The sequence below is a fragment of the Myripristis murdjan genome, chromosome 8 (assembly GCF_902150065.1).
Source record: "Myripristis murdjan chromosome 8, fMyrMur1.1, whole genome shotgun sequence".
NCBI classification, from domain to species: Eukaryota; Metazoa; Chordata; class Actinopteri; order Holocentriformes; family Holocentridae; genus Myripristis; species Myripristis murdjan.
In genome coordinates this window covers 22887028-22907603 of record NC_043987.1, presented here as the reverse complement: position 1 = coordinate 22907603, position 20576 = coordinate 22887028, and the positions used below count along the sequence as shown (strand labels likewise).

General features: G+C 40.6%; 1 protein-coding gene across 1 annotated transcript; it reads left to right on the top strand.

Annotated features, from left to right (window-relative positions):
- Positions 1 to 1407: 1407 nt before the first annotated feature.
- Positions 1408 to 18653, top strand: galr2b (galanin receptor 2b). Its single transcript, XM_030058524.1, has 3 exons — positions 1408 to 1434; positions 8548 to 8930; positions 17661 to 18653. The coding sequence occupies exons 2-3, from the start codon at positions 8557 to 8559 to the stop codon at positions 18421 to 18423; spliced, it is 1137 nt and encodes a 378-aa protein (XP_029914384.1). The 5' UTR covers positions 1408 to 1434; positions 8548 to 8556; the 3' UTR covers positions 18424 to 18653.
- Positions 18654 to 20576: the final 1923 nt, after the last annotated feature.

The following is a 20576-nucleotide window of genomic DNA, read 5'->3' as shown; positions in this document are numbered from 1 at the left end:
TAACTACTACAGATACACTCAGTGGCCACTTTATTAGGTCCATCTGTACAATCTAGCACAACCGCTCTGCCATAAACTTTACTTTTCTGATGCCTATAATGCTCAGGTTTTCTTTTTGTCACAGTAATATTGGTGTTCATTCAATTCTATGTTTGGCATTGAGCTCATAGTTACTGCTGCTGTTGTACTAGACTGCATTTTATTGAGAGCTTTCCACTATTCTGTCCCCCTCATTGTATATAAATAGGCAGGACAAAAAAAGTCAAAACACTTCTCAATATAATGTAGTCCAGTGCAAGACCTTTGCAAAGTACAACCTCAATAATAAACAGAATTAAACTGATACATTCTCCACAATGTCAACAAAAAAACTGAACATTAGAAACTTTCTTAAAAGGTGGACTCGATGGCAGAACTGCTGCATTGAGCTGCATTAGATTGTACAGGTGGAGCTGATAAAGTGGACACTGAGTGTATTTTAATCATTTTTTAAATCCATTGTACTCTCTTTTTTTTTTTTTTACACATCTATATAGTTTTTACCTGTGTAGTTGCATGAAGAAAAAAAAATAAATAAACCAGCCACTCAAAAATAGAGCTCAGCAGAGTGTAGCAGCCTCAGTGGATTATAATAGACGCGGTCTCCTGCAGCAGGCGTGTCACGCCAGGTCTGTGCCTGTTGTATTTAAACTGTTATCAACTCAGTAACAGTTTACAGCCAGTGAAATTCAACCGTATGCCCCTTTAAATATCGGTGTTCCCAGTTAAACCATGTGACATCACTCACTTGTTTTAAATTTGAAAACCTAATGCTGAGATTCCTCACACATAAAAGCTATCACAGTGTGGACACTTATAATATTTATTTTTTTAAGCTTGTTATCTAAACTGAATCATGCTCTCTTGTTGACAGTGGTGAGCACCATACAACATGTCGTGTTTAATGCAGGTGTCACTGGCTCAGGTTATGGCATGCTGATTTGGTGTGTGTGTGTGTGCTTGTTTGTGTATGTGTGTTAAACAAGTGATCAGTATTGTTTAAAGGTCATCTGTCAGTGAACCTCCTAATTAGACCTATGTACTGATTGAGAGGTGTATTGTCAAGCGCTGCAGTATCTCCCCATACCTTCAGTGTGCAATCATTTTCTGCAGTGAAGTGTGAACATTAAAGTGAATGTGGAGGAGGAGCCGTGAGGAGGGGGACTGGGTGGGGGGGAGGTGGGTGTGTGGAGGATAGGGAGGGTGAGGGGAAGAAGAGGAGGAGGAGGGGGGGGAGTAAGATTCCAGCAACACAGGCAGATATCGCTGCACACTGGGATCACAGAGGCTGCAGAGTAAAGACTATGAGCATCTCAACACAGATTTTTCACCGGGAGCATCGCTGCTAACCTGAGCAGAGCACTGAAACACTGGGCACCGTCCACCAGTAACAAGGTATGGTTTGTTTTATCTGCCTTATCTGCCTGCTGTTTGTGTTATGTGTGAATACAAATACGTGAAGCAATGTAATGCAAATTTCTGAGCCCATCCTCTGAGTTTTCTTTGTAATCATTATGTGCATAGCAACAGCTTGGGTAAAAGGATAAAAAAGATGAAAGAGAAAATGATGGTGTCACAGGTTTCTCTGCTGATATCTGAAGTTTGGTTGTTAAAAACAGTGGAAGATTCATCATCATGCAAGTCAGTGCTGTAAATGTGCTGCTATTTGACAGTAATGCTAAAATGGGGAGGTAATATGTTGCCCTATTTAATATCTAGTTATGTTTTTTTTTTTTTTTTATCTTAAAGTCACTCAAGTCTCAATCAAGATTTACTGACAGGAAAATCCCATCTATCTGGTGCGGGCTGTGCTGTATCTCCCTCACCCAGCTCCTCTCTGACACTGTAGTTTTCATTACTCATTGATTGTACCCCTCTCTCCATAAATCCTAATTATACCTCTGCATCCGTCACACTGAGTTCAGCCAAATTCTGCAAATTCCATCACCTGCCAGCTCCCTAACGCTGCAGGATTAGCTCGCCAGCTCCTGTCAGTCAGTGTGTGTTCTCGGTGATCCCTCCGAGACCCCCGCACATGTTTCATGTTGGCTACAGTCTTTTCTCCTGATGCTCCACTGCAGTGTGAAATTTATATCTCTACAGTGGATGGTATTCCCCAGTGAGCCCGCTCAAAGAAAGAGGAGCCCAGACACTCCATTAAACAGACTGCTGAAATCAGGCACGGCCACAGAGCTGCTGGTGTTCCTCTGCTGCATCACCAAACTGCCGCCGTCTCAGAGGGTTAATGTGCACATGGTCAAGTCTCAATCCACTCAGCTTGAAACTGTCATTTGCTGAAGGCACTGATCTGTTCTCTGCAATTTTTTTTCAGGTCAATTTAAGGACTGAGTGGCAGCAGGAGAGACTTTATTACTTGAGGGCTGCTGAAAATTTAATAATGTTGAATAATAACATTTTAGCTGCTTGGTTATTGAGATTTGATAAATGGAATTATAAAAGCCTGGGTATTACTTATAATAATGTTTAAAGTATTTATATACCCAAATTTCTGCTTTTTAATCTTAGCTTCTTAAGATATTGCTTGTTTCAAAAAAAAAAAAAAAAAAAAAGGTAAAGAAAACAGTTGTGGTTTGGCAACAACCAAAATAATAATAATAATAATAATAAAAATCTAGTGTGTCTATAGCACGTCATTCTATAAATAGCCTTGTATAGAATATAATGCCAGCTCAATGACTTATCACATTTCTAATGCTCTTGATGTAGGCATGAATTAGTAATACTGTATGTCTTCCACATCAAAAATGTAAGGTTGTTTATTTATCTAGGAAGCTTCATTATCAGCCTCCAGTCTTGCATTTGGAGCTGAGCTGAGAGAACAGAAAGTGAGCTGCTTTCCTGCCACAGTGTGACCTTCAGGAAAATGCATCTTTGTTGATTCTTTTCACTTTTGGAAGCTGCAGTGACTACAGCTTGTGCCTCCTCGGTTTGCTTGGCATAATCACTCGTGTGGGTTGTGTTGTTTAAATTTTAATGACTGGAAACTGCAAGCGCAACAAAAACGGATGTGCTCTGTGGTGTTTACCACAAAGAAAGCCTCGGTGTGAAAACCGTGGTTTTATATGTCAACTTCTCCCCTGTGGCACAGCTTCACACGCTCTGACAGCACAATGCAGCTCGCCCTAGTGGCTGAAATTGATATGACAACGATTTTCATTAATTAAAGAATATCTCTATCACTTCACTAAAAAATAATCACATACTCCACCTGATTTCAGCTGTCCATCATTACCTTTTGCACTCCCAGGCTGCATAATGAAAGTTGACCCTACGATCTACCATCCTCTTAATTTGAGATATGCACTTGAAACCCCAAGTAAACACTGTACCCCAAATACCGAGTGTGTCATTACTGGGAAGAAACCCGACTGAGCTGTCATGTCTACAGTGTGTCTTTTGATTTATAAGTCTAACAAATGATGTAAAAAATGTTATTTTGAGTAAAATGATGTTGTCATTTGGCACATGCAATTGCACACATGTCACCTGCTGTGCAATCCTGTGTAACATCAGGCTCAGACACTGACCCCTGTTTCTTGAGGCAAGCACCTTTACAAAATTCGATCCTAAAATGTGTAATTCAGACATGCAGGGTCTCGACAACAAATAGTTTCGACGGCGTGACTCGCAGCACAACACAATCATCTCTTCACAACATGGGGAACAAAAGACATAAACTGCAGGCAGGCAATTACAGTTATATGCAGTATTTGACTTGTATTGTATTCTTAGGCTTTCCACCAATATTTTATTGATGGAAACGTTGGGCTGTTGTGGTGTGTGGGTGTATGTGTGTGTGTGTGTGTGTGTGTGTGTGTGTGTGTGTGTGTGTGTGTGTGTGTGTGTATATACCAGGTGTTACTAATGTTCTGGGGACATACATCTGTTTACACAGTCATGTTGAGGGGATTCGCCTCGCTTATGAGAATAAAAAGCAAGTCCCCTTAGTGAAAATCGTTAATTTTAAGGGGAAGACTTGATTTAAAGGTAAGTTAACTTTAGGGGTAGATTAAGGTTAACCCTATAAAGCCATTTGTATTATATATGATACACATTTTCAATTCCGTTTTTCATTTTCAGTTTAATCAATACTTGACCAAAATACTGTTGTATACCTTTGAACACTTCCCCTGTTCACCCTGGACCATACCATTGGCACTTCAAGTATATATCATATATCATACACCAGAAAGGTCGTGTAATAACATATTTTTTGAATATGACTAAATAAAGGGTTCAATTTCAAAAAATTGGAATTTTCTGCCAATTCTTTCATAGTTCAGGCTTTATAGGGTTAAGGTTAGGGGTAGGCAGGTAGTGGTTAGGGTTAAGGTGAGGATAAGTCTCCAGGAAATTAATGTAAGTCAATTCAATGTCCGCTGAGGTGAAGGAAACACAATGGTGTGTGTGTGTGTGTGTGTGTGTGTGTGTGTGTGTGTGTCTGTGTGTGCGCTTGTCTCTTCAGTGTGACTCATTGGCCACAACATCAAGAGCTTAGGCACTCCACTTTCGTGTCCCAATTTTGCAAAACTCAGCTTTGTCAAAGCACGGCAGAGTAATAAAGCCGGAGACTGTGTGTTGACGTCAGTGTAAATGCCACTTTACAAATCTACAGTAAAAGCTAAAAGCTGATCGGGAGACAGGCATGGTACTATTTGTGATGATAAATGCATGCCTTTGTGAGTGGGAATAGACAGCATGATTGCACTGAATTTGAATATGTTCTCAGCTCAGCTATTCTGAGAAAATATTCCATCTGTATTTCAGGCCAAACCTTTTCCTATCTTGCCAGAATCTCTTTAAACTGTTATTCTAGACATACGTAAAGTACCAATTTCATTGTGCCATATCCAGTCACTCAGGCTTCAGTCATTGAGTGTATCTGCTGCACAAGCGAAGAGACGCTGAAGTGCTCTCATCGTGAGAGTTTTGATTAGCTTTTGAACGGTGGACAGATTGAAAACTGTAATGAAGAGTTGGGAGCTATTACGGCAACACTGTTGTTGAACATGTGACGTTAATCTGTAGTTTCAGCTTGTTCAAGTCAGGAACAACAGACTAACATGGGTGGTAAATAATGACCTGTCAGTAATCTAGCTTGCTCTGACGTGCCTGCTGTTATTGTTTGTTGTTCGGTGTAGCAGTGAAGCTCAGGTTTGCTGCACCTGCAAACCAGAAATTTTTTAGGTGATCCACTTGAGAGGGACGGACAAATTTGACAGCCTGAGTGGACAGTCACTTCAGATGCTGTGTTTGGGACTGAAAGCAAAGGTTCTTCAAAAGAAATTGGGATTCTTTTGGTTTGCATAAATCTGTTGTGACAAAAGCACAAAGATGAATTAATTTGCTAAAACATGAGCGGAGCCGATCAAGCAAGAGGCTCATCACCTGAAGATCATGTTGGAAGCTCACCACTGCTTTTTGCATGATTTACAGAATTAACAGACACATATGAAATTAGTTTTAGCTCAGCTTAATTTTAATTGGTTAAATAATTGCAGAATAACTTTATCACCTTATAATTAGTCTCGGATTTGCTGAACTGCCAAGCACAAATAAGCATTAAAGATGCTTTTGAGAAAAAGCTGAGTAAAAGGAAGTGGTGACTTTTCCATTAGCCTTTCTATCTTTCCACCATCTGCACTGTGACAAACTCTGAGAGCTTTACCTCCGTTTGTGTTGGAGGAGTACCACCGTCTTCCTGTTTTCTGCTGTAGAACAATTTTCCTTTGTGGCGAGAAATGTGATAGATTTCCTGGAAAATCCAATTTGCTGTTACACAATGTAAAAAACAGCACAGAGGCAGGTAGAGGCTGGCAGTGTTCTTCGTGATGTTGTTATGACAGTGATGATTTTAATGCCTCAGAAGTGTTTGCCATCACAACAAGGACGATCAGTGACACAGATGCAAAGCCCCAGTTTTTATTTGCACCCATGTCCTATAGCCCACACATTATGTTTGGCACATATTGTATATATCCCAGTTATTTATTTTGCTTGCAGGCACAGCTTGCATTGCCAGTTATGCAAACTATGTTTGGACATCGTGACGATCAGGAGGCAAAGTGAACATGGATACTTCAAATTAGTGAAACTGTCAGGTTTCACTTTACATTTTAATTACAGAGAGTCAGCAGGAGTATGGAGTTGGATTGACAAGCATTACGTTCCACTGGAAGGTCCAGTGCATTTCTTGCATGAAACTAATCTGAAACCCACAATAAAATGCTGCCCCTCTGATCACGTGTGCAAAATTATTGCTGAATAAGTAATATGTTTTTGCGTAAAACAAAACCAAGAAGCAAAATCAAAAGAGTGCACTCAGTAGAGTGCAGATCTCCACCAGGTGCATCTCCCCTTCTCTGGTGCTGAGCCAAAAAAAAAAAAAAAAAAAAAACAGCTGGGGAGTTAGCACTCAGTTGCAGTATAAAACAGGTTTTGGATCACCACAACAATGACAGGTCCTTGATTATACAGTCATAATTGTACATAAAAAAAAAAAAAAAAAAAATATATATATATATATATATATATATATATATATATATATAAATTATTTGAGATTACATGCAAACATGGCCAGAAAAAAAACAGAATAAATGTTTTGATATGCCATGCCCAAGCTGAAAATTCTACCTAATAAAAACATTTTGCTTGCTTTCTGGATGCACAGCCTAAGGTAAGGTGGACCACGTCAAATATGAATTTGCACTTGCGCTTCATGACCGTTTTGGTCACAGTCTAGTAGCTCTGCCTTTGCCAATAATCTGGAAAACCACAGTCGGGTCAGCCCTGGCTTGAGATGAGAGAGAGAGATGTAGCGCCTGTTATATGCGGATGACCTTGTTCTTTTGTCTCCTACTGAACAAGGACTACAGCTACAGCTGGTTATAGTAGGGGAGTTCTGTCAGAACTGGACCCTTTCAGTAAATATGAAAAAAATCAATGTCAAAAATATCTAAGGTGTCTGGAGGACAAACACCAGTTCACACCATTGAACACAGTATGAGTCATACCTACTTTGGTGTAACCATAACAGCATCAGCACGGCAGTGAATGCACTAAAATAAACAGCTCAAGGAACTCTAAATACAATTGATAGAAAATTGTATAATTTCCAAATTCCAATTAAAATCTGGCTTAAAATATTTGATAACTTTATCCAGCCCATTGCACTGTATGGCAGTGAGGTTTCAGGTCCACTCAGTCATCACAAACATCCAACAGAATACTTAGAAGAAGAAGAATTCTGCAGACACATCTTCTATGTATACAGAAAAACACCAACAAAAGCATGTAGAGCAGAATGAGGCAGATACCCGCAGATAATAAACATTCAAAAGACAGCACTCAATTTGTTTAATCACCTTCAATCCAGGCCCCTCGACACCCCTCACTTCAAAGCCCTGCAAACTGGGCTGAGCCGAGTAGAGTCCCCTGAGTCAGCCGGTGCTAAGACTAAACGCCCCCTCTCTCACACACTGTGACCAGCCTCACACACACTCTGACCAGCCTCACACTAACACTGTTTTCCAAAAACCAATCAGAGTATAACAAATTATAAGAAACTAGAAGCCAAAGTAGATTAAAATGAGATTATCATGATCTGGCCCTGAAGAGATGATGAATATCTCTCTACTGTCAGAGACAGAAAGCAGCACAGGCTCAGTGACCACCGGCTGGCATTCGAAAAAGACATAAAAAATCATGGCATGTGAAACATTTAATGAAATAATAAATACTTACCTTGAAAAGTCCAAATCTGTAATTTCAGACTTCATAATAACTCAATGGGCATATCTTGTATATCATATCAGTATTTATCAACATGCCACTACCTGAGGAACAGTGAATGACCTGGACACACAGCACGCAAGCACACACACACACACACACACACACACACACACAACGGATATACTGTATATATATTTAATTAATAATTACCTAACAATCTTAATATGGTTGAAATGTTTTTATGTCTTATTTAGTGTTTTAATGTATTTATACTGTGTCCAACTCAAATATTTGAACAAACTGTACTTTGCTGCTTTGGCAAAATTGTTCTTGTAACTTTCAAGCTAATCAAGCCTTTGAATTTAATTAAATTAAAAGAGAAAGAGAGAGAAAGAGAGAGAGAGAGAGCAGCAGCAGTGAACGAGTGAGCTAGACAGTGAATGAAGAGAGGGAGCCCAGTAATGTTTTTCACCACAAACAGGGGAAATGCTTTATCACACAGGCATAACTGTGCACACAAAATATTAGGCTGATAGACCCTGTAGTTTGTGAGATTAGCTGCAGACAGATAAACACACACACACACACACACACACGAACAACACAATATCCCCTCCATGCTACCGCCGCAGTTGTGCTGTAAGATTTCCCTCAGACATCATTAAAGAGTCCAACCTTTTTAATATGGACCATATTTTGCTTCCAAATTATCCTTACATGTATTTTTTATTGTTTCTTTTTCTCTTTCAGGCTCATAAAATGTCTGATATGGAGGATTTCAGCAAATCAGCAGGACAGTCAAATGTATCTGAAAGCTACCAGCTGAACCCCACCAGTGTGATTGTATCTGTGGTCTTCTCCCTCATTTTCCTGCTGGGCACCATCGGCAACAGCCTGGTGCTGGCTGTGCTGCTGCGGAGCGGGCAGGTCGGCTACAACACCACCAACCTGTTCATACTCAACCTGAGCGTCGCCGACTTCTTCTTCATCATCTTCTGTGTGCCTTTCCAAGCCACAATCTACTCTCTGGAGGGCTGGGTGTTTGGCTCCTTCATGTGCAAGGTGGTCCACTTCTTCATCAACCTCACCATGTACGCCAGCAGCTTCACACTCGCCGCCGTCTCAGTCGACAGGTAGGTTGGCAGGTCGTGGTGGTGGCCTGGGTTCAAATCCGGCCCAAGCCCTTCGCTGTGTGTCATCCCCTCTCTCTCTCTCTCTCTCTCTCTCTCTCTCTCCCCTGCGCTTCCTGTCTCTCTCTACTGTCACTATCAAATAGAGCAGCAAATATCAGATTTTTAGCATGCTCCCAAAAGCATGTGTCTTTTTATTTTATTACGAACCACATCATAAAAGTTGAGTTAAAAAGCCACAGTTCATTAAAGACATTACTAGGGATGCTGTATCTAGTTGGACACAGCACTTAAAGCAGACATCTGGGAGTTCTGGGAAAACAGGCATCAACCAGCTGTGTGTTAGATAAGAGCCCAACAGCCTGTAGCCTCCAAATAATGTGCGTGATCGTAGGTGTGTTTCCTGGTAATTTATTTAAACGTGTTATTGAAGACTGAAATCAGAGTCTGTGGTCGGGCCTTAGTTGTTTGACGCTACACTAAAGTCGCCTGTTTTTTGTTCCAAATTTGCCTTTTGTCCTGCTGTGTTTTGATGAAAGGCTGTTCAAGGAAAACTGCTCTTTCTTGGTCACACGTTGCATGCAAATATTAGGCATTGTGAATGTGAGCAAGAGCTATAAGTCTGTTAAAGCAGTTTGCAGTAGAATAATAGCTTTTTCTGCTCTGGCTGCCCAAAGCCTGAATCATGCAGAAAATACCTTAAAACTTCAATTAACAGCCCGGGCTTTTATTGGCTTCATTTGGCGACTATTTGGCTATTTGCTACCTTGGCTTTTGCTGAAACAGCCCCCCCTGTCTGGGAGTTTCTCACATTTTGACAGCTGCCTGCTAATACCTTTTTTCCCCACCTGAACTCAATGACCCACTCCTGCTCTACCTCTGATTGGCTAACCCTAACCCTAACCCCACTCTAACCTTAACAAACCTAGCCAGCAGACGCATTGAGTATTAACCAAGCAGAGGCAGAGTTTTCAGAGTACAAATGGAGAAAAAAATAAGGCTCCCTGACACCTGCAGATGATTTTCAGTATCCCAGAAATCAGCAAAACCCTGCATTTTTTTTATAGAACTCCAGAGAAATCTCAAACCTCACCCTCATTATTCTTTGTGAATTATCTGAGTGGAACCAATAAGTTCCCATTGTGGACGGGCTTGTACGCTCTACCTCCGTGAGTGTCACTCTCTCTGAGAAAGCCGCACTCCCTGGTGGTACACACAGGTCATGCACCGACAGGATGGCGGAGGTAAAACATGAAACCCACTTCTCTCCAGATTACACTGAAGCTTATCCCTGCCTAATGCCAGTGAGGGACAATGACAGCTTTGCTTGCCGCACAGTGATCAATAGGGACTTAGCAGTTATCGACGGTGGTTAAATGATTGCAAAAGACACGCGGAGGTGAATTTAGCAGGTGTCGTGTCATGCCTGCTCATGCAGTGATAGTTGTTAAACTAGCTAAGCTGGGTGCAGGAACAAATCTGTGCACAGTATGTAGACTTGTACAGACAGACAACATCAGGAGACAAAATAAAGATAATGATCAAGAGGTGAATTACCAGAGATAAGGGGCAGGTGCGCAGAGTAGAGACGAATCATTGGAAGTCAAAAAAAAAAAAAAAAAAAAAATTTGCTCCAGCTATCCACGCCCCATCCACTACTTTAAACAATGGTGCAGTGGTTCTCTAACATTTTGGCTTGGGACCCCTTAAAATGAAATGTTTGCTACACTCATGACCCCCTGTGTCAAAATGGCAAATAGCTCAATGAAAGAATGATTTCCCTTTTCAAGTTGTTTTTGTTAGATTCATTATCAAAGGAGATCTGGAGGCTGAAAAATCCTCAGTATTTCACAAGGAAAACAACAACAACAAAAAAAGAGAAATTTCAGAAAACTAGACTTGACAGTATATTTGAGCAGTGGAAATAATTCTTTTCTCCTACCCTATCTCACGACCCCTAAGAATCCTCTCGTGACCCCCTGGTGGGTCCCGACCCACAGGTTAAGAACACAGGTTGAGGGGTGTCAGCCTCCCTGGAATCAGTTTTTCTAGCAGGAAGCCGGATGTGAGTTAGAGTGATGGTAAATCCAGTTAAAAATGGGGGTTTTCTTAATTAGTATTATTCATTAGTTTTATCTCCATCGTGCACCTACATTTGAGTGTTCCTAAAAGTCACTAACTGTGATAAAATGGGGTTTTAGAGGTTGCATATTCTGCAGTTGTCATGACCCTGAAACAGCTATGGGTCTCTCGCCTCTTTTGATGTGATGTGAGATTGGTAAAACAAGCCTCCAATTGTTGTACTAATAAACTAACATGTACCACTACAAACAGGTGCAGCTGCAGGGGGAATAAAAAATGAGGCTATGCTCTGATTGGACCCACAGTCAGGTGTCAAAGTAGCTTTTCATTTATCTTCAGCAAATGACTTTAGATAATCTTTTTTTTTTTTTTTTTTTTTTTTTACAATCATTAGTGTCATCTTAATGAAAAATTACATATTTTAGTTTACCTTCTCGTTAAGATCCACCCAGAAACTGATCTATATCCTGGATGATTAAATTAGATTAAATTATTGTTATTATTGAGATTACATAATTTGATTAAATGTCACTGAAATAAGTAGCTATGTTTGTTTGTTTGTTTGTTTGTTTTGTAAGTAAAAATCCCACTTAAAATGAAATGAAAACAGCAAACGCAGCAACTCCTCTATCATCGGAAAACATCGTATTTACCGTATTTACCAGCACATGAACGCCACCTCGAGCTCATAATTACCAGTCAGGTGCTGCCCGAGTTTCCGAGTTGTGATTTGTAAAAGTTCATATGGCTTTGTTTTTTCAGGTTGCAATGATTACCTGGTATTGCCGACCAAAGGACGCGAACACTGGTCATACACAGGTGTTCAAACATCAGAAATATGAGTTTCTCCCATTGCACTTTAAGGCAGGATGTGTGTAAGGTGTCTCATACATGGTCGGTGCTAACTGACTCCATAGCAACCACATTTCCAACTAAATTTCCGACCAAATGTCCCCGGCCTCTGATAAGATCAGGGTGTTTTTGTTTTTGTTTTTTTTTTTCCTGTATGTGGAACCACCTAAAATGACCAGATCCTGTGAGATGCTGGATCCGTTGCATCTCAATACATTTTTCTGCTATTTTGAATCAACCTAACAGTCAAACTAATCATGATACCTTTGTGTGTTGTGTTTTGTGTCAAATGTGACCGTGATAGAGGCGATTTGTAGCTCCCATCTCATGCCAGCTGGCGTCACATGTGGCATGACTCCTTCCACCTGCTGCCAGTGGTATTTGTAGTCAATCCCATCAAGCCCTTGTTTCCTGTCACACAAAAAGATGTCACGACTTGCCCCCAAACACACACACACACACACACACACACACACACACACACCTCCCGCCCCGATGTCGCTCGGTGTGCGCTGGTTTCCTCTGTCACTTTGCTGAAGGAGATAAAGACGCAGGAAGTGACATTACCATTAGCCGTTCTCTCCGTCCACCTGCTGCCATTATGAGTAACACTGAGAGCTCCAGCCCTGTGTGTACTGGAAGAACAGCGTCATCTCCCAGTGTTGTGCGGTAAAGCAATTTCACTTGGTGCCATAAAGTAATCTAGCAGATCACCAGCCAAATCCAACATGTAAAACGCAGGATAGATGCCGGTAGAAGCTTCTAGTCTTCTCACTGATATGATGCTGTTGTTTGTTAACAGTAATCACTTTTACGTCTCAGACTTAATGTGCTAATGATGTATTGATCTAAAAAATAGCAGTGGTTAATGTTAAATGAAAATCAAGCCTAAAAAATCGGAAGGCAATCGGAAAAAAGGCAGCTTTTCTTTTCTTTTTTAAACAGAGGTCTGCTTTCACCTCATTTTAAGTCCAGGCATCCTCTGTTAATGTATTCAGTTCTTCATTTTTTTTTTTCCCTTTTGAGTCCCCACTAATTTTTTATGGTGCATTTAATCCATCACAAATGTATTCTGCCATCGAAAGCGAGGATGAAAACAGTTCTGCAGGGCACTTTAATTGGAACCCAGAGGTATATATTAAAGGAATTAGAAAAAAGACATTTAAGTCCCTTCAACTGAATCAGTAATTGAATACTTTATGAGACAACTCTTGTATTACTCCTGCTGTAAATTATAGCCTCCATAACCCGTCATTACAGTGGCTGAGAGAGCAGCTTCGGCTCAGTCGATGCGGAGTGTCAGCGAGCAGTTGCCCTCAGCAGCCAGACAATCTCAGCACACCGTGGCTGTGTTTACCTTCTGAAGGATTCAATAGATTTTTCACCTTGCAAGACAAGCTAATATTGTGAATTCTGCCCTGTAGGGAAAAGAGCCGGAGCATCTGGCCTGGGAGGGGAATACATTTCCTCTTCCTTTAAAACAACAACAACAACAACAACAAAGGAGCATCCTCTTACAGTTACAGCTGAGACCCAAGTGTCTCCAGCAAGAATTAGATCACAGTTAGCCAGGAATGAACAACACACACATTCACTCCTTTCATGGAAATAATATGCTGCCACAGCTTTCTGCTCACCCCAGAGGCAGATTATAAATTCTCTGATTTTATGCTAGAATAATGTCCACTGTGAAATTGATTCTTTATAATTGCTCAAGCCAGGGTTGCAGAATTACCTCGCATGAGCACGGTGGCAAAAAAAAGTCTGGCACATAAGTTAACATAAAAAGGTTTATCTGACAGCTTCTAAATGTAGAGGGTAAAAGATAAATTTCTGTTCTAATAAAGAGCCAACTATAGGCTGTCGAATTCCTAGAATTATATAGTGCGGCTAATTCTCCAGACTATGTTTGTTTTTTTTTATTTTCTGTTTTTATTATTACACCTTCATCATGTGTTTTTCAGGATTACAGGCTAAACAATTGTCTCAGGCCAATGTACAGAGTTCAGGCCATTGTTTCACGCTCAGGTTATTTTACTGGCTAGAAATATGATGTGCATTCTAATTCTAATATCTAATTTCTTATTTGGACTAAGTGATTTTTCATATTGTGTGTATGTATTGAAATGAATGCCTAAATTTCCTCCAGGATCAATTAAGTATCTCCCTATCTATGTATTTGGAAACTGAATAATATGGATGCATCAGTGCCATACACCCTACACAGTATATGTGAATGTTGATTTATTATTTTTTTTATTTTTTTTGTTGTGTGTTGTCTGCTTATCTGAGAGGGCTACATTAAAAAGCAGTAAGGTGTATGAATACCCATGCTGAGGCAAAAACCATTAATGCAAGACGCAGAGCGAAAATGCACAACATCGCATACACAAACCAAACAGCATCATCCATAACCGGCCATGCCTGCACTGACCAAAAACCCAATAAGATCATTCCATAATTTCATCACACTGTGAACAAATGACCCTCTCTGTGGCAGTATAACCCCATTACTGAAACAGTGTGATGAATCAATACAGTCTCAATCTGTGTGGTCAAGGACCCTCTGCAGTTTACACACGGCTCTCCTGTGGTGCAGCAAATTAAGAGAATACAGATTACAAGAAACTTTTTTTTAAATGATTTTTACCGCTCTGTACTCATCCTGTTTTGCTAAGTTGTTTTCCCAGAAATGAGAACATGAGCAAGAACACTATGATAGAGAAAATAAAAATCAAAAGCATCGTGTCACGGGCATGAAAAGATCTTGGTGTCTGAAGGCAACAGGACCAAGCTTGTGCTATCTGGTACATCTCTAATAAGTTTTTCCTCCATTTCAGCTCATCCACAGTAATATGTTCTCTGTCCACCGAGGCCTCATTTCGTCCTGTATGTCGAGTGGGTTCAAGTCTGCAGCCTTTTTGTGGAAGTGAACCACTCTAGCCATTATGTTCCCCTCATCAGCACTGAGTATCTTTTTCCCTTTTTCACTAGGGTTTAAAAGACTTGAAAAGACATTTCCCGGATATATTGTGAGCACTGTTTGTGGAGGGCTCGCTGAAGGGTCCTTAGCTGTAAATGAGGCTGGGGAGGACACAGATTTAGAGTTTTATCTGGGATCTGGTTGGACACATGAACAATATGTCGGGGATGCCCTTAAGAAGCAAGGATCCCGAGAGTTTTAGAGGCCATTTAATGTCGCTGAGACTATGGCTCATGGTAAAACCCAACACCCCAAAGGATGACAAGGTGGAGGCAATTATTTAAGCAACAACACATGAGAGTAAGTGCAAAAACATGAGATTACTGCGCTGCTTTCATCGAAGACTGTGGAAAGAAATTAGTGCCAACACACTGTAGTGGGATTTACAAACTTAAATTGGTAACGTCCAGATTGCAGGGATGAAAGCGACGGCTTGGAGTTGATTTCTGCCATTAATGAAAGTAACTTTGTACCGAGAAGATCAATGCAATTATGTTGCATCCCATAGTTCTGACTGGATAGAAACCAGCTGGGTATAAAAACAATTTGCTGTCACTCTTTACCTACTCAGTCACAAACTACATGGCATTTTCCCTTGCTAATCCCCTAGATTCAATTCCTGAGTGTTGCTATGCACTCTTGCTTCAAGAATTACAAATGGAGACCTAGCTGCTGGAACTGGGCTGCATAGATATCTCAGTACATTATTTGCTGCTTTGTACACAGATAATAAGGTGGAAAGCTGTGCATTACAGCTTGCAGGTACAACTAAGTATTTGTATCTGCGTAACCAATAGGATAAGTGATACATCATAGATTTTTGGGAATAAATCATTTAAATAAGCCATTTTTTTATGTTTTATCTGCCTAGCAAGTGGCTTAAGGTAGCAGCTAGCAGCTCACCAGGCCATTAAAGTTAAAGTAGAATGACAATATTAGCAACTTTGTGCAGAGAAAAAGGCTTGGGAAAATAAGCAAGGCCCAGCCACCAACGTCTTGCCTTGTGATTGGCTAAAGCAGAGAGGGGCGGGACCACGGTTGACATTTGACTACCTGGGAATTTGTCTCTGGATGCTGAATCTTAATAAATTTGCATTTTAGAAAAAAATAAACCGTAATTGAAATTGTACTTGAAAGCTGACACCAATGATCACATTCAGTTTGGAGTCATGCCTTTAAAAATTCGTTGTCTGAATTCATTTATCGAAAGGGATTTCTTTAATTCAGTTGTGCGTTATGAACATGGCAAATTAAAATGTATGCCATTCAAGCCTGCGACCTCTGCTCACCTTGACCTCTTTGCACAGGCGGATCAAAAGTGCAGAGGCCTGTGACCGCTTATGGACAGTAAACATAGCTGCATTAATTACTGTTTCAAAAAAATAATGGAAGATGCAGCCAAAGGTAAATGTGCCCCAGCACAACAACAGCTCTCAGCACAGGAACAAACAGCCCACCCTTGGCCGAGTCTCACAGCAGCCTCATGTTCATATCAAATAGGACACAACATAACATCTCTATGCCCTTACACTCCATAAACCTGCTGTTTCTCACATCCTAATGCATCTTTTCAGAACAATTGCCCGTTAGCCGGCAAAGCAACAATGCCAGTCACTCCATTAAAGGGCATCCAGTGCACATTTAGTAATTTAGCACAAGGAACAAAGTGTGCAGTTTGTAGCTGGCAGCCAGGCTGGTGCTATACTTTCGTTTCTCTTTCAACTTTATTTATTTTACTGTTTTTGCAACTTTGTTTTCTAATAACTATTTTTTCTGTCCTGTTTCTCCCAGTTACCCACTCGAGGATTGAAATCCGTGGACTTATTAATTCTTGCAATACTACTAAAACTCCCACTGTCATCAGTTTGCAGCTTTTAATATTGAGTTTATAAAAAATTTAAGTTTAATTTCTGTGACTCAGCTAAACTACTATTAGTGCTAAGTTTACATATCTGAGGGAAGACACTTGGTATGAACAGTATCTTTTGAACTACACATTTTACACTTTTTGTATTCTTTTTCAATAAGTGTCAAACAGTGGCATTTACAAGAATTGGATGAAAAATCCTTTCAAGGTCCCACTTTATGACGCTATCCATAGGGAAGCAGAAAAAACAGTGTATGTTTATGCTGGACTGACAGATTTGTGCTTTTGGGAAATCTCAAGTTCAGTTATATTGATTAAATCTTATTTTGTGCGGCCTCTGAGAAACCATCAGGATGTTTTTGTCATGCACACAGACTGAGGGGATGTTTACACGACAACTGCATTTTAGGTGCTTGAAAATGCAAACTTTTGAAACCGGGTTCCAGAGTGGAATTTTTTGATAATGCCACTTACCCGCCGTTGTGTAAACTGGCAATACGAAATTCTTGTGAAAACGATGACAACACGGCCTCACTTCGCGAGTGACTATGATGTTTTCAGCCATGCGCAAACAGGAAAACAACAACAACGCCGCACTGCCAAAGCGTGCGGTGCTACTCTGTGGTGTTACATTGCAAAGTTACACCGCCACCCACTGGCCTGGCATGCACACTACAGCGTTTTCAGTTGTTTTTGCGGATCCGTGTGTACGAGGATCATTCTCACAGCGTTATTGTATAAACATGGAACTTTTTAAAAACGCAAAGGAATAAGTTTTCCGTTTTCATCAGAACTGTTGTCGTGTAAACGGGGCCTGAGAGAGTCCACTAATTACTGATATGTTAGTAAATGATGTGCACAGGCTTGTAGGATTTGGATTCCATGTCAGTTTTTGGCTTTGACAGAGTCTTTTCTTTTCTATTCTTTTCTTTTTTTTTTCTTTTTTTAGGTATCTGGCCATTCGCTACCCGCTGCGATCCAGAGAGCTACGAACCCCTTGTAACGCAGTGGTTGCTATGGTGATCATCTGGGGTCTTTCCCTGGTCTTTGCAGGTCCTTATCTCAGCTACTATGACCTAATTGATTACGCCAACAGCACCGTGTGTATCCCCGGCTGGGAGGAGCAAAACCGCAAAGTGCTGGACACGTGCACCTTCATGTTCGGTTATGTTATCCCCGTGCTGATCGTGAGCCTCTCCTACACGAGAACCATCAAGTACCTGTGGACGGCCGTTGACCCTCTGGACGGCATGTCGGAATCCAAGAGGGCCAAACGCAAAGTCACCAAAATGATCATCATCGTCACCGTGCTGTTCTGCATATGCTGGCTGCCGTACCACGTCGTGATCTTGTGCTACCTGTACGGAGACTTTCCATTCAACCAAACCACGTACGCCTTCAGGATCCTCTCTCACTGCATGGCCTACGCGAACTCCTGCCTCAACCCCATCGTGTACGCTCTGGTGTCCAAGCACTTCCGCAAAGGCTTCAAGAAGGTGTTCAGCTGCATCCTCAGTAAAAACGGGAGAAACAAGGTTCACGTGGTGCACGTGGCCAACACCGTTCCTGGATTTGAGGCGGGCTCCACGGAGGTTTCACAGATGAACGAGGAGAACATGCGGCAGAACGAATGTGAAATGATAAACAGGCCGGTGGTTGAGCCGAGAGAAGCCACGGTGACGCTGAACTTGCCTTTTCAGAGGCAACCTTGACAAATGATGCAGCTGTGGTGAAGGGCTCAGTGCAGGTTGCCTTACTATAAAAGACATTGCAGCTAAAAATTTCAGAAGTATTTATAAAGAGCACATCTAGATATCTCACTTATTTCGATGGCAAGCAAGGCAGGAAATTAAAGGGGTATTGCAAGAAAATTTTCCCAAACTGAGCACATACTTAAGGATATTTGGTTGCCGTATTTTGCAGTTTGTTTTCCATGCATGTTTCCCTTTGGTGTTAAATATTATATATTACACAGATGTGTTTATAAATGAGTGCACTTAAGCACTTAAGAGTTGTGTTTGTAATTTAAATGTCTGTTATCCTCTACAGACTGAACATACTTTCTTTCTCGAAAAGAAAGGAGAGCCTCGGTATCTCGCTCTCTGTTTTACCATAAAAGCTTGTGTCCTACCTCACCGCTGTGAAAATCTTCTTGCCTCCTGTTTGTGTTTTGTCTCTCCACCTTGGAGATTGTATAAGATGCACTTTTCCTCTTGCGAGCCTAATTTCTGAATGGATCATTCTGACCAATTTTCTCTGTGTTTTACTGTGATTTTGCCCTATGCCTTTGTATATCAATTTAATGTCTCTCTTACTGTTTGCTCTGTTTCCCCATGTAGCCTTTTCAAGTGTAACAGCCTGTATGTTGTAAGAGATCTATTTCCTGAGAGTGCGTGAAAAATATTATATTTAAATAGGTATTTATCAAAATGTTTTGGGACACAATGTACTGAACAGTTAAATATTTAAATAAAGTTAAATATTTTCTGCAGAGAGGATTTTAGTCAACAATTTTTTTCAATGCAAACTGGATACAAGTGAACATGGACATATGTGATCACCTGAAAAGACAAGTGTGCAAATTGGCATGGACAGCTTCAGTTAAATAATTTTAACCAAAGAGCGGGAGAAAAAAAATTATCAAGCATCAGCTCTTACATCAAAAACTATCATTTTGGTGCACCATTCAGTCAAATTTGTTATGGCTCAATAAAATGACCATCACAACGACACAAGTAGACAAGTAATTTATGCAACAATGCATAAATTACAACAACAATGTTGTAATTTTTGTCATGCTCTGAATGCCGAAGCGCATTTAATTTGTTTGTTCTGCCGGCAAAGGTCTCCTTTATGAACGAGTCTGAGCCCCTGAGGTTGAATTAATTACAACTAATTTCCTTAATGCACTGACTTTGAAGGCTAATTGCATCATGATTAACTGTAATTCACAGTAGTCAGCACATAATTGCATGCCCTTTTGTAAATATGCTTGTTTACATGCATACTGATATCATTATATCACTCTGTCATCATTACTGTCATTATTATGTTATACGCCAAAATGCAGGATTAAGTGTTGCCTCCTTTCACAGGTAAGTTTCACTGCACTCTAAAATATCTTGTGCAAAATATGCGCAGCGAATGGATGTGGGAAGGATTGATCAGACTCGTGTTCAGCGCTCAGGGAACAAGCCGGGCTCACAAAAATAACCAATTATACATGATAAGGTGAGAAATATGTAATTCTAGGGGAACAAATGGCATTTTCTTTGACAGTCCAGGTAAGTTTAACAAGCTCTTTCCCAAGAGAGAACAGACATGAACAATTAGAGTCAAAAGTAGACACAGAAAGCTTCAGCTCTTGCAAAGTCATTCCTGGAATTAATGAGTATTATTATGGTCTTACAATAGAGAAGACTAATTCCCTGTGAATAATGCCATTAAACTCTGTATATTAACGTCTTAAACCTGCGACAAGTACATTCTAGTCTGTTGAGGAGATATTTTAAGGTAATTTAGCTGTTTAGTGTTTATCTAACTAGTTCAGTTGTAATATTCTGTACCATGTAAATACAGTATATAGTGCTTAATTGCTTTTTCTTTTGGTGACAGAATGAAATGTAAAATCTGGCCCACGCGTACTTACCTGTCCAACAGACAAAAGGCCAACACCGTGTCGCTCTTCATCGTCATCCTCTCCCTCAGCGCTCTCCAGCAGGTGACAGCCGACCACAGATGAGGAGGTTGAGGAACACGCTTTGTCCGCTTGGCATTTCTCCTCGCTACATTCCCTTTTTTGTGCTGTCCTTGTTCACAATTTTCATTGCAGCAAAACAAGAAAAACAAGGAAATCCAGGCAGAG

Excerpts from the sequence above, each read along its gene's own strand:
- galr2b (XM_030058524.1), top strand. The coding sequence starts at position 8,557 with ATGTCTGATATGGAGGATTTCAGCAAATCAGCAGGACAGTCAAATGTA. Across the intron at positions 8,931-17,660 it reads GCCGCCGTCTCAGTCGACAG|GTATCTGGCCATTCGCTACC; the intron begins GTAGGTTGGCAG and ends TTCTTTTTTTAG.